The 12524-nt window shown below is 41.5% G+C and overlaps 2 protein-coding genes across 3 annotated transcripts in view; one reads left to right on the plus strand and one right to left on the minus strand.

Annotated features, from left to right (window-relative positions):
• Positions 1-1616: 1616 nt before the first annotated feature.
• On the minus strand, positions 1617-2608 carry LOC109868776 (heat shock protein beta-11). The gene has a single exon (XM_020458508.2). It carries the CDS (start codon positions 2454-2456, stop codon positions 1827-1829), a length of 630 nt encoding a protein of 209 aa, XP_020314097.1. The 5' UTR covers positions 2457-2608; the 3' UTR covers positions 1617-1826.
• A 4324-nt stretch (positions 2609-6932) lies between these two features.
• LOC109867893 (poly [ADP-ribose] polymerase tankyrase-1) overlaps positions 6933-12524 on the plus strand; it is a 106332-nt gene continuing 100740 nt past the window's right edge. The window contains exons 1-2 of one of the 2 annotated variants that reach the window (XM_020457206.2): positions 6933-7387; positions 9393-9617. In XM_020457206.2, coding sequence (XP_020312795.2) covers positions 6958-7387; positions 9393-9617 — 655 coding nt within the window. In that variant the 5' untranslated portion in view covers positions 6933-6957. The remainder of the gene's footprint in view (positions 7388-9392; positions 9618-12524) is intronic. The other variant, XM_031802424.1, reaches the window with a different exon arrangement.

The raw sequence follows: 12524 nt of genomic DNA on the forward strand, positions 1-12524 counted from the left end.
TCTCATCAAAATTAACTTTCCACATTGATGCACCAAATAATAGCTGAGAGAGTGGTGCCCATCATAGGTAGCTGGGAGAGTGGTGCCCATCATCTGTTGCCTCAGTGTGAAGATGCCACAATCCCTCAGCTCACAGACAGAGGGCAGTACCACAGAGGACAGAACCACAGACACACACAAGTATCAATTGTCTATGGACAAAATACATATTGCCTAAAGCCTGGCCTCAAGTATTATTCATAGAACATCTTGTTTTGCTAATTAATTCTCTAAATGTCATTACATGTTTTTATTAGATTGTCTCTGAAATAATGTCTTTCTGTCGTTTTGTTACACAATAAAATGTTCAGTTGTCACGCCTTGGTCATTGTATTTTGTGTTTTCGTTATATGTTTGGTCAGGCCAGGGTGTGACATGGGTTTATATGTTGTGGTTCGTATTGGGTTTTTTGTATTATTGGGATTACGGCTGAGTAGGGGTGTTGCATAGGTTTGGCTGCCTGAGGCGTTTCTCAATCAGAGTCAGGTGATTCTCGTTGTCTCTGATTGGGAACCGTATTTAGGTAGCCTGGGTTTCGCTTTGTATTTCGTGGGTGATTGTTCCTGTCTCTGTGTAGTGTTCACCAGATAGGCTGTATTAGGTTTCACGTTCCGTTTGTTGTTTTTGTATTTATTAGTTATTTCACGTATCGTTCCGTTTTTTTCTTCATTAAAGACATGAGTAACCACCACGCTGCATTTCGGTCCGACTCTCTTCCTTCTACAAACGAAGAAAGCCGTTACATCAGTACACTTCTAATAGAGTTGTTCAATTCACTCGTTGAAATTAAAGATACTATTACAACATTTTTTAACTAGGCAAGTCAGTTAAGAACAAATTCTTATTTTCAATAATTGCCTAGGAACAGTGGGTTAACTGCCTGTTCAGGGGCAGAACGACAGATTTGTACCTTGTCAGCTCGGGGGTTTGATCTTGCAACCTTCCGGTTACTAGTCCAACGTTCTAATCACTAGGCTACCCTGCCGCCCCCCCAGTATGCTAGCTAGAGGAAACTATATTTAACATTTTGGATGGATCCAAGCCCATATTTTTATTCATGTATAAGGAAATCATTATTGACATAATCAGGAAAATCCTGTAAGTTCTTTAAAACCTCACCAGACATTTCATTTCAATTACATGTTCATGTCCTAGGATCATTTCCTGGTTGGTCACCTTTTTGATGTAGAGTATTTACACTCCTCTCAATGTTTTACTTACATTGTGTTGAGAAATAGTTCATATATGGCGGGGTCTCTTCAGCGATATCATGGTGACCTCAACGTGAGTCCTGGTGGGAACACTACTACCACTCAACTCCTGTGACCCTCAGACATTCTCTAGCGTAGTTTGAAGATTGTGAATATGACACTAACATAGACACACACAGACCATACAGTACATATGTACCTGGAACCTGTTTGTGCTCATTTTGACTAACTACATTACTCTTTTAAAACTCAACTCTGTTATAATATCAAAACATAGTCTTTCAATCCACTAATTGATTTTCAAGACATGTATTGAAATGGCAGCGAAACCAGGCCAGGGAATACCCAGCATACCCACTCCAGGGACACAATTTAAAAATAAAACTTTATTGAACATGCTAAAATATTGGCTTTACATTCCATGCCATTGATAATTATTGATGTTGAATTCATCAAATTTGACAAAATTGTTATTTCATTGAGATAGTACAGAAATGATGGTATTCATGGGAGCAATTATTTTTTTCCAACCATAAAATGAATTGTTATAGCAATATCATGAATGAGTCATCGTAATCAGTCCTTCTTGGGCTCTGCCTCCACAGCAGTGCTCTCAGTGGCAGCCCCGGGTGATGTTACTGCTGATGAACAAGTGATAGGAACCACTCTCTCATTGCTTTCCGTCACAGCAGCCACTTTTGGTGCCTGAATCTGTAGCTGTCCATCATTCAAAGAGCAGGTGACTGTCTCAGGATTCACCCCTTCAGGCAAGTCAAACTCCTGTTTAAACTCCTGGCATCTGTAAGAGAAGGAGCCTTTCCCGTCGTCCTGCTTCTTCTCCGTCTTCCCACTGACTCTCAGCTTCCTGCCCACCTGCTTGACAGACAGATCCGCTGGAGAAAAGTCTTTAGTGTCCAGTGTCAGGGCAAAGCGGTTGTTTTCTTTCCCCATCTGGAAAGCAATGGGCTTGAAGTCAGTTAAAGATAATGGGCCATCAATGTCTTCGAAAATCTTTTGGTGGAGTCGTTGCATATATTCCATATTGTGCCTCATCTCCTGCATGTTTCGCATCATTTCCTGCTCCATCTGGAAGAAGAGAGGCCGGGTCTCTGGCCAGAGGCTGCGGACGGGCCAGTGGAAGTCCATGAAGGGGCCCATTGGGCTCATTGGGTTGAGGGAAGACTGCATCATGCTGGGGCAAAGCATATTCAAAATCAAATCTGCGTCGTTTCTGCTAGTCTTTGTTGGTCTCTTCTCCCTGATTGTGTCTCCGCGAGCTTCTGTCCCGAGCAGACTAGGGCTCACAGCTTTTATACTGTCCAATGGAAAGTTCCAGTAGCATTCCTCTGACTCCAACGTCTGAGTGTTATGACTACGCAACTTTTGTCATTCTCCAAAACAAGCCCCGGGTAATAGTGCAGTCTGACTGCCAAATGCCTTAGGGATATATCGTTGTTCTATTTACAGAGTGGCCACTGAAGCAGGTCAGAGTTGCAGGGCCACATAACGTCCTTTAAATAAGAGTAGCCTCCAAAGTGAGCAAGTAATCTACAACAGCTGCTTTGTCATGCTGTCATTTCTGTCCATGAATAACCTTTCCCCCATGACAACAAATCCAAAGTTTTCCTGAAATCACTGTACTTATGAGGATAACAGTTATAACATATGGTTCTGCCTTAAAAGTGATACAGACATAAAAGGAATTACAAGTGCCCTTCCCCTTATTGATATGACATGCAGTAAATGTATTAATATTGTATTAATATAGCTTGAGTCAGTATTCAATTTCCCTCAACCATCTTCTTAGATGTGACTCTGAAATTGACACCCACTGACAACATTGCTTCCTTACTCTGTCTTTAAATATAGTGTTGTGTTTGTTGAGAGAACATCACACGACCCAAAAATTATTCATAGTGTGTATTCATAGTGTGCACAATGAGTCACAATCTATAATGTAATAATATGCTCGATTTGAATGTACAAAAACAGCTAAGATCCTATTTCCAGCAACTTCTCCAAGTTAATTAAATATTTCAAAGGAAACTTGATCTGGACACAGATTATTGCCATGTCTGTTAAATGTTAAGGAACATACAGGAAGTTGTTATATGAGAAGAAGGAGTTACTGTCTTCTTAAACAACGGCATCAGATGAAACACATTGAGCCTTTGTGTCACGTTCGCTGTCTTCAAACTCCCTGTCATAAATGAGCCAAGGCACATTGTGCATGTAATTCCAGTGTGCTTTAATCGAAGTGAAATCTTCACAAAAAAAAAGGTCAACAGAAACAGAACGCAACCGTGGCGCACACAAACACTCACAGAAAATAAATAATTACCCACAGACACATGTGGGGGAAAAAGGTCAGGGCGTGACACTTTTGAAGGAGCAGCTAGAGGGCTGAATCTAAATCAGGACTATGACACGAGACAGGGATCATCAACTAAATTCAGCCACGGGACGATTTTGTCTTGAGTGGATGGTCAGGGCCCCGGAACATAATTACAACTAATTTGTACTGTTGTGGAAAATTACTAAATTAGTCATGCTATCCCGCTTTACTACTTTAAAAATTGTCTCTTGTCATAGGCTAGTGTTTTTTTGAACATGATAAAACTTGCCTTTGTGTGACTTAGTCATTAGATTGGACGTATAGCTAAGATCCATTTGAATGTGACAGCAGCATGTGAGACATCCCTTGGTTTTACTATCTGCAGGAAGTCAGCTGGAAACTTGCAGGAAAGAGCACATTTTATTTACTAGGCAAGTCAGTTAAAAGCCTAACATTATAGTGTGGACTGTGACAAAACACAGTTAAGTGGTTAACCCCTTGTGCTATCATCCTCGGGCTATCTTAATCTGCACAGACAAACCAATCACCTTTTACACTATGTTCCGTCCCTGTTTCCACACATCTGCTAACACTGAGTAAACAAAAACATAAGAACACCTGCTCTTTCCATGACATAGACTGACCAGGTGAATCCAGGTTAAAGCTATGATCCCTTGTTGATGTCAATTGTTAAATCCACTTCAATCAGTGTAGATGAAGGTGAGGAGACAAGTTAAAGAAGGATTTTTAAGCCTTGAGACAATTGACACATGGATTGTGTATGTGTGCCATTCCGAGGGTGAATTGGTAAGACAAAAGATTTAATTGCCTTTGAACAGGGTATGGTAGTAGGTGCCAGCGGTACCAGTTTGTGTCAAGAACTACAATGTTGCTGGGGTTTTCATGCTCAACAGTTTCCTGTGTGTATCTGGAATGGTCCACCATCCAAAGGACATCCAGCCAACTTGACACAACTGTGGGAAGCATTGAAGTCAATATTGGACACCTTGTAGAGTCCATGCCCCAACGAATAGAGGCTGTTCTGAGGGTGAAGGGTGCTCCTAATGTTTGGTATACTCAGTGTACGTGGTAATACTTTGTAATAGATTTCCAAAATGTCAATAACTCGGAGATGATTTGCTGGAGTTTTTACAGTATTTTACGTCCGTTAGTTTACAAAATAAAAAACAAAAAAAAGGTATAAAATCATTTGGCCCATAGACTGCCAGTTGGGGGAAGCCTGACATAAGATATCTGGGTTTTCACAGACCTTTGTTAGGGTTACAGCAGGTCCTTTTCAATTACTTGATAAAGACTGGGACTTAAATATTGTATGTGAAATAAGTTAAAAACGTATTAAGTACAGTTTGTGCTTTTTGTTGGTACACAAAAATACATATATTTTGCACATTTTTATTGGGTAACAAAACTAAACATATTATAAGACATAAACACATTATAAGACATTATAAGACAAGATTTGTCAATTCATTTTCCTGTGTATCTGTGGTGCTGTCTTCTGTGGTGCTGCCCTCTGTCTGTGAGCTGAGGGATTGTTGCATTGTCACATGCAGGCTACAGTTGATGGGCACCACTCTCTCAGCCACCTACTCCTCAGCAGATAATGGATTATTTGGTGCCTCGATGTGGAGCTTCCTGGGAGCACAGCATCTTCAGTCAATGTTGAATCTTCTTGCTCTGAGATGGCACTGTATTGGTTGCATTGGTTTCTGTCTCAACAATAGGAGTTTCACAGCTTTTACGCTGAACAAAAATATATATGCAACATTGGACGTACAGCCATATTCTCAAAAACGACGTTGGAGGCAGTATGTGGTAGAGAAATTATAATTATATTCTCTGGCAACAGTTCTGGTGGACATTCCTGCAGTTAGCATACCAATTGCATGCTCCCTCAAAACTTGAGACATCTGTGGCATTGTGTTGTGTGACAAAACTGCACATTTTAAAGTAGCCTTTCATTTCCCCCAGCACAAGATACACCTGTGTCATGATCATGCTGTTTAATCAGCTTCTTGATATGCCACACCTGTCAGGTGGATGGATTATCTTGGCAAAGGAGAAATGCTCACTAACAGAAATGTAAACAAATGTATGCATTTGAGAGAAATAAGCTTTTTATGTGTATGGAAACTTTGAGGTATTTTTTAAAATTTCATCTCATGAAACATGTGATTAACACTACATGTTGCGTTTATATTTTTGTTCAGTGTTTATCCTGCCACTTGGAGCTCCAGTGTCTTCAGGAACATTCCTGTTTTTGCCACGGTTCTCCACTGGGTGTCACCCTGTACATGAGTCATTTTCTTTATCTGTTCAGTAATAGAAGAAGCAGGGCACATATTCCAAGTCCTTTATCTGTGTTGAGTATATTTTCTTCCCTGTGTGTTTCCCAGCACTCCAGGTCAAGAGTACTTCTCCCATAATTGTACCTTATACACGCCAAAAAACCATAGGCTTACAATGTTGAAATGGGTAAGACCGGAATGGTTGCAGAATGTACATTTTCACCATTGTCACTATAGACTATAGTTATTCAAATAGCTTTCATTTTTTTCATATGTAATTTGCAAGGCTCTGAATGTCAAGGCAGAAAAAGTAATCAGGCCAACCTGACTGACACTGAATTCAACTGCTCATTGAAAATGTAATTTTCTATTTAAGTCATGCAATAAAGTTTTTTTTTTCTGAAACAGATATTGCCTGTTAGATATGTTTCATATTCTCGTCCATGTCAATATCAGGACAGGCAGTCCTGCCTGCTGGTGATTCAGGCTACTTTAGATTAAGTGAAAAATGTGATCTGCATAGGGAAATACTGGGGATGACTCATCGTGCAGTACGTGCACACTGAATTTCACAGACGAGAGGGAAATTGTGTTCAGTGAAATGAATCTTCCTTACCATATATGACAGTCTATTTCTGCTATTTTGATGGTTGCGTACAGTGCAAAAAATGTAAAGGTTGATTATAATATAGCTATAGTAGCTGTTAGAAGTTATACACACTATTGTCTCTGACACTAAAAACATAAGATATCAGACCATGGAAGAGTTATAAAACCATAGAATTTGCTGTGCATGTGTAGGAGAGAAAGTCTCACCCATGTCATGCCTAGTCTATTCGGTTGAAAGAGCAAAAAGAAACTGTTATGGCAATTGAATAACAAGCTCCTTAATCAGACAATTTGATTAAACCATAGGATGTAAAAAAAAACGTTTTGAAAGCCAGTTCTAAAAATATTTTAATGGGCGACTTTCACTGCAGACATTAGAAACCGGAAATTAGCGTCTCCGCTTCCAGGAAGTTTAGCCAATATATTTTTTGTTGCCAGTGGGACTGCTGTAAAAATGGCGGCGTCTCGTCGCTCTTCCCAACAGCAAAAGCAGAGCATATCCTCGCCACCTCGCAGTATTTCTCTTTCACTCACTCCTCCGGGGTCTCCTCCCGTTCCCTGTGGTGGCATAATTTCGGTGCTAGCGGGTGCTGAAGTAGACAGTGCCGGGGATCCAGAGTTAACTCCGGCCTCCCCCGATATCCCCGCCCCGGCCCTAAGCAGCAGCAGCTCCACTACCACCGGGGGTAGCAGCAGCGCTGGCTCTAGTCCTGACTCGGGTAGCAATAGCAGCCCCGGGGGCAGCGACTGCGGGACTTTCAGAGAGCTGTTTGAAGCCTGTCGTAATGGGGACGTATCGCGGGTGAAGAGGCTGGTGGATACGGTTAACGTGAATGCCAAGGACATGGCTGGGCGGAAATCCACTCCGCTACACTTCGCTGCAGGTAACGTCGATGGCGAATGTTCGCTACGAGCTGGTTTGTTTTCGCTAACACAGCTAGCCAACTAACGTTACTTGAGTAAATTGCTAACTAACTAGCTACATTTTCCGAGGCTAACTTCTGCAAGCTAAATTGTTAGCTAACAAACTTCGCGTACTAGTTAAGTAACGTTAGGCTAACTTGTTGAAAATGCTGAGCCAACCAGCCTACATTTAGACTCAGGGAGGGGTTGGTAAAGAACTCAACTCCGCGATGATTTCATCCACGGAGTTAATCGTAGATACGTTTTTAAAAATTAACCTCCGACTCGTTCGAGTTGATATGCACTAGATACTTAACAAAAAAATGAAATTATTCCATACAACTTTACCATGTACCAATGTTTGTTTTCTATTGTTGCTTGCGTTTTCTTTATTTGATTTAAAACATATATAGTTTAAGTTTTTAATAAAACGTTAATCAAATACCACCACCGAGTTTAACTTAATAAAAAAAAATAAAAAAAAGAGATTCAATTGGAACATGTTCAGCGTTTCCACCGTAGAGAAAAAACATTGAGTACACCTTCCAGTGGTTGTATATATTAATATGCACGTATTATTAAAAAGTGTGGATTTAAGCAAATAAATGACAAGGACAGAGGACAAGGTATATCGACTCCAAGGAGTCAGAGGTTCATTTCAGTCTGTGCTCAACTCCGTGGATGAAGTCATTGTTGAGGTACTTTGCTAGGGGAGGGGGCACTGTATTAGCCAGCAAGTTGTAAGTAAAACACACAGGCCTTTCCAGGCAGAAAACGTGGTACAAACATTATTGGGCACAGATAACAGCACAAAGGGCAAGAAGGTAGAGAGACAACAATGCATCACGAGCAGCCACAACTGTCAGTATGAGTGTCCATGATTGAGTCTTTTAATGAAGAGATTGAGATAAAACTGTCCAGTTTGAGTGTTTGTTGCAGCTGCAGCGAACTGAAAAGAGGAGCGACCCAGGGATGTGTATGCTTTGGGGACCTTTAACAGGGGCGGCAGGTAGCCTAGTAGTTAGAGCTTTGGACAAGTAACTGAAAGGTTGCAAGGTCGAATACCTGAGCTGACAGGGTAAAAAATACAACAGAATGTGACTGTCAGAACGGGTGTTATATGTAGAGGATGAAGGCTGCAGTAGATGTCTCAGGTGGGTGGGTATAATTTGTGGAACATTCCAACAGGTATTTGTTCCAAAAACTTCGTAAATAACAAGGTTGCCAACAATAAAGAATAAGATACCGGGCTAGGGAGTGGGCTATTTTAATGACGTTTTTTACTCACCATATTTATTCTGAAAAATGTCTGTAGTCACTCTGGTAGCCTATCGACAAACATTAAGAATACGCTACATGGTGAGTTAATGCCTATTCGGTAGCTAGGTGGATTGCTCATGTTACTTTGTATGCATTGTTTGTTGGCAACCTTGTACTTTACGAAGTTTTTGGAATAGATTCCTATTGGAATGTTCCACAAATTATACCCACCCATCTCAGATAGGGGGGGAGTGAGGCCTAAGAGGGTTTTATAGATAAGCTTCAACCAGTGGGCCTTGTGACGGGTATACAGAGATTACCAATTTACAGAAGAGTATAGATTGCCGTGATGTGTCCTATAAGGAGCATTGGTGGCAAATCTGATGGCCGAATGGTAAAGAACATCTAGCCGTCCGAGAGCACCCTTACCTGCCGATCTATACATTGCGTCTCCGTAATCTAGCATGGGTAGGATGGTCATCTGAATCAGGGTTAGTTGGGCAGCTGGGGTGAAGAGGAGCGATTACAATGGAGGAAACCAAGTCTATTTTTAACTTTAGCCTGCAGCTTACCATACTGATTTAGTATATGTGATACACAACCAGTATGTCTTATCAAAAAAATGATAAAATATGTTAAACAATGATTACAGGTTGTGTTTCACTGTTTTAGAGACCCATTTGTGTAAGGAGGAAAAACACTTTGCACAATCTTTCCACTTTTTAGGATTTGGGAGGAAGGATGTTGTGGAGCACCTCCTTCAGACTGGGGCCAACGTTCACGCCTGTGATGACGGAGGTTTGATCCCTTTGCATAACGCCTGCTCCTTTGGTCACGCTGAGGTGGTCAGCCTGCTCCTCTGTCAGGGCGCCGACCCAAACGCCCGGGACAACTGGAACTACACACCTCTCCACGAGGCTGCCATCAAGGGCAAAATAGACGTGTGCATCGGTAAGAAACATCTACGACGACATGCCACTTTTATGCTTACCTTGCAGTTTGTGCTGACTTTACACACTTGAATCACATTTCTGTATGATAAAATAGTCCTAGCTATCTTTGAATCCAAATCTAAGGCTCCTGTGTTATGAACAGCTTAATTAACAAATCAAATTGATTTATAAAGCCCTTCTTACATCAGCTGATATCTCAAAGTGCTGTACAGAAACCGAGCCTAAAACCCCAAACAGCAAGCAATGCAGGTGTAGAAGCACAGTGGACGAAACCTAGAGAGGAACCATGAGGAACCATGAGGGGTGGCCAGTCCTCTTCTGGCTGTGCCGGGTGGAGATTATAACAGAACAGAGTCTATGGTCTGTTGCTCTGCTGCTGCGTATTGTATCATCAAGTCTTACAGTCAGGTTATTTTGCCCTGAAACAAACATGTCACCCCTAGTGATCTCAACAGAATCACATCTCAATGACATAATGACTTTTTCTGACCAGCCCATAATGGTCTGGCCCTAACAGTCTCCCTGTCTCCAGGGAGGAAGCCAGACACCATTGAAAAGAACATCAGGCCAGATCAATTTCTCGGGGCAGAAACTAGAGCCACAGTCCCTTCTCTGTCACTTACTTTGACCTTACAGTGCCTTTCGGGAAATTATTCAGACTTTTTCCACGTTTTGGTCTGTTACAGCCTTATTCTTAAATGGATTAAATAAAAACAATTTCTCATCAATCTAAACAGAATACCCCATAATGACAAAGCAAAAACAGGTTTTTTGAAATATTTGCAAATGTATAAAAAAACAGATGCCTTATTTCCATAAGTATTCAGACCCTTTGCTAGGAGACTTGAATTTCAGCTCAGGTACATCCTGTTTCCATTGATCATGCTTGATGTTTCTACGGCTTGATTGGAGTCCACCTGTGGTAAACTCAATTGATTGGACATGATTTGGAAAGGCACACACCTGTCTATATAAGGTCCCACAGTTGATAGTGTATGTCATTGCAAAAACCAAGCCATGAGGTTGAAGGAATTGTCCGTAGACCTCCGAGACAGGATTGTGTCGAGGCACAGATCTGGGGAAGGGTACCAAAACATTTCTGCAGCATTGAAGGTCCCCAATAACACAGTGGCCTCATCATTCTGAAATGGAAGAAGTTTCTAACTACCTAGAGCTGACCGTCCAGTCAAATTGAGCAATTGGGGAAGAAGGGCCTTGGTCAGGGAGGTGACCATGAACCCGATGTTAACTCTGACAGAGCTCTAGAGTCCCCCTGTGGAGATGGGAGGATCTTCCAGAAGGATTACCATCTCTGCAGCACTTTACCAGTAAGGCCTTTATGGTAGAGGGAAAAGACTGAAGCCACTCCTCAGTAAAAGACACATGACAGCCTGCTTGGAGTTTGCCAAATAAAAGGCACCTAAAGACTGTCAGACCATGAGAAACAAGATTCTCTGGTCCGATGAAACCAAGATTGAACTCTTTGGCCTGAATGCCAAGCGTCACTTCTGGAGGAAACCTGGCACCATCCCTATGGTGAAGCATGGTGGTGGCAGCATCATGCTGTGGTGATGTATTTCAGCGGCATGGGACTGGGTGACTAGTCAGGATCGAGGCAAAGATGAAGAGAGCAAAGTACAGAGAGATCCTTGATGAAAACCTGGTCCAGAGCTCTCAGAACCCTTAAGACTGGGATGAAGGTTCACATTCCAACAGGACAACAACTCTAAGTGCACAACCAAGACAACGCAGGAGTTGCTTCGGGACAATCTCTGAATGTCCTTGAGTGGTCCAGCCAGAGCCCGGACTTGAACCCGATCTAACATCTCTGGAGAGACCTGAAAATAGCTGCAGCAACGCTCCCCATCCAACCTGACAGAGCTTGAGAGGATCTGCAGAGAAGAATGGGAGAAACTCCCCAAATACAGATGTGCCAAGCTTGTAGTGTCATACCCAAGAAGACTCGATGCTGTGATCGCTGCCAGAGCTGCTTCAACAAAGTACTGAGTAAAGGGTCTCAATGCTTATGTAAATGTGATATTTCCATTTTTTATTTGAATAAATTAGCGCAAAAAAAGCCAGTTTTTTCTTTGTCGCTATGGGGTCGTGTGTGTAGATGAGGACAAATAGTTTTTTAAATCAAGTTTAGAATAAGGCTGTAACGTTAGAATGTGGAAAAAGTCAAGGGGTTCGAATACTTTCCAAAGGCACTGTATATATTGGCAAGAGTTTATTTTCTACCATTGCTGTAATGGAATTATCCCTGCATTGACCAAGAGTTGAGACACGAGTTGTCTATACGCCTTCAGAGCAGTGTGCTTTTTAGCATCTGGTTCTTTGAATTATGCTTGACTACTATATTTGTTGGCTCTTGAGAATGAAGTTTCTTGTTGCAGTCTCTCTGCTGTGAAATGTGCATCGTGGCACAGGGATGAGCACGTTATTCTCTCTGGTGGGTAATGATCTGAACTAAGTTGATGTGCCGTACTCCGATTAAAACTTCCCCTCGACTTTGATGGTTCTGTTGTCTTTCCAGACATTTATTATTGAGAATTTCTTATTAACAAACTATAGTTTTGGCAAGTCAGTTAGGACATCTACTTTGTTCATGACACAAGTCATTTTTCCAACAATTGTTTCCAGACAGATTATTTCACTTATAATTCACTATCACAATTCCAGTGGGTCAGAAGTTTACATACACTAAGTTGACTGTGCCTTTAAACAGCTTGGAAAATTCCAGAAAATTGTGTCATGGCTTTAGAATCTTCTGATAGCCTAATTGACATAATTTGAGTCAATTGGAGGCGTACCTGTGGATGTATTTCAAGGTCTACCTTCAAACTCCGTGTCTCTTTGCTTGACATCATGGGAAAATCAAAAGAAATCAGCCAAGACCTCATAA

Source organism: Oncorhynchus kisutch, linkage group LG23 (assembly GCF_002021735.2).
Source record: "Oncorhynchus kisutch isolate 150728-3 linkage group LG23, Okis_V2, whole genome shotgun sequence".
Lineage (NCBI taxonomy): Eukaryota > Metazoa > Chordata > Actinopteri > Salmoniformes > Salmonidae > Oncorhynchus > Oncorhynchus kisutch.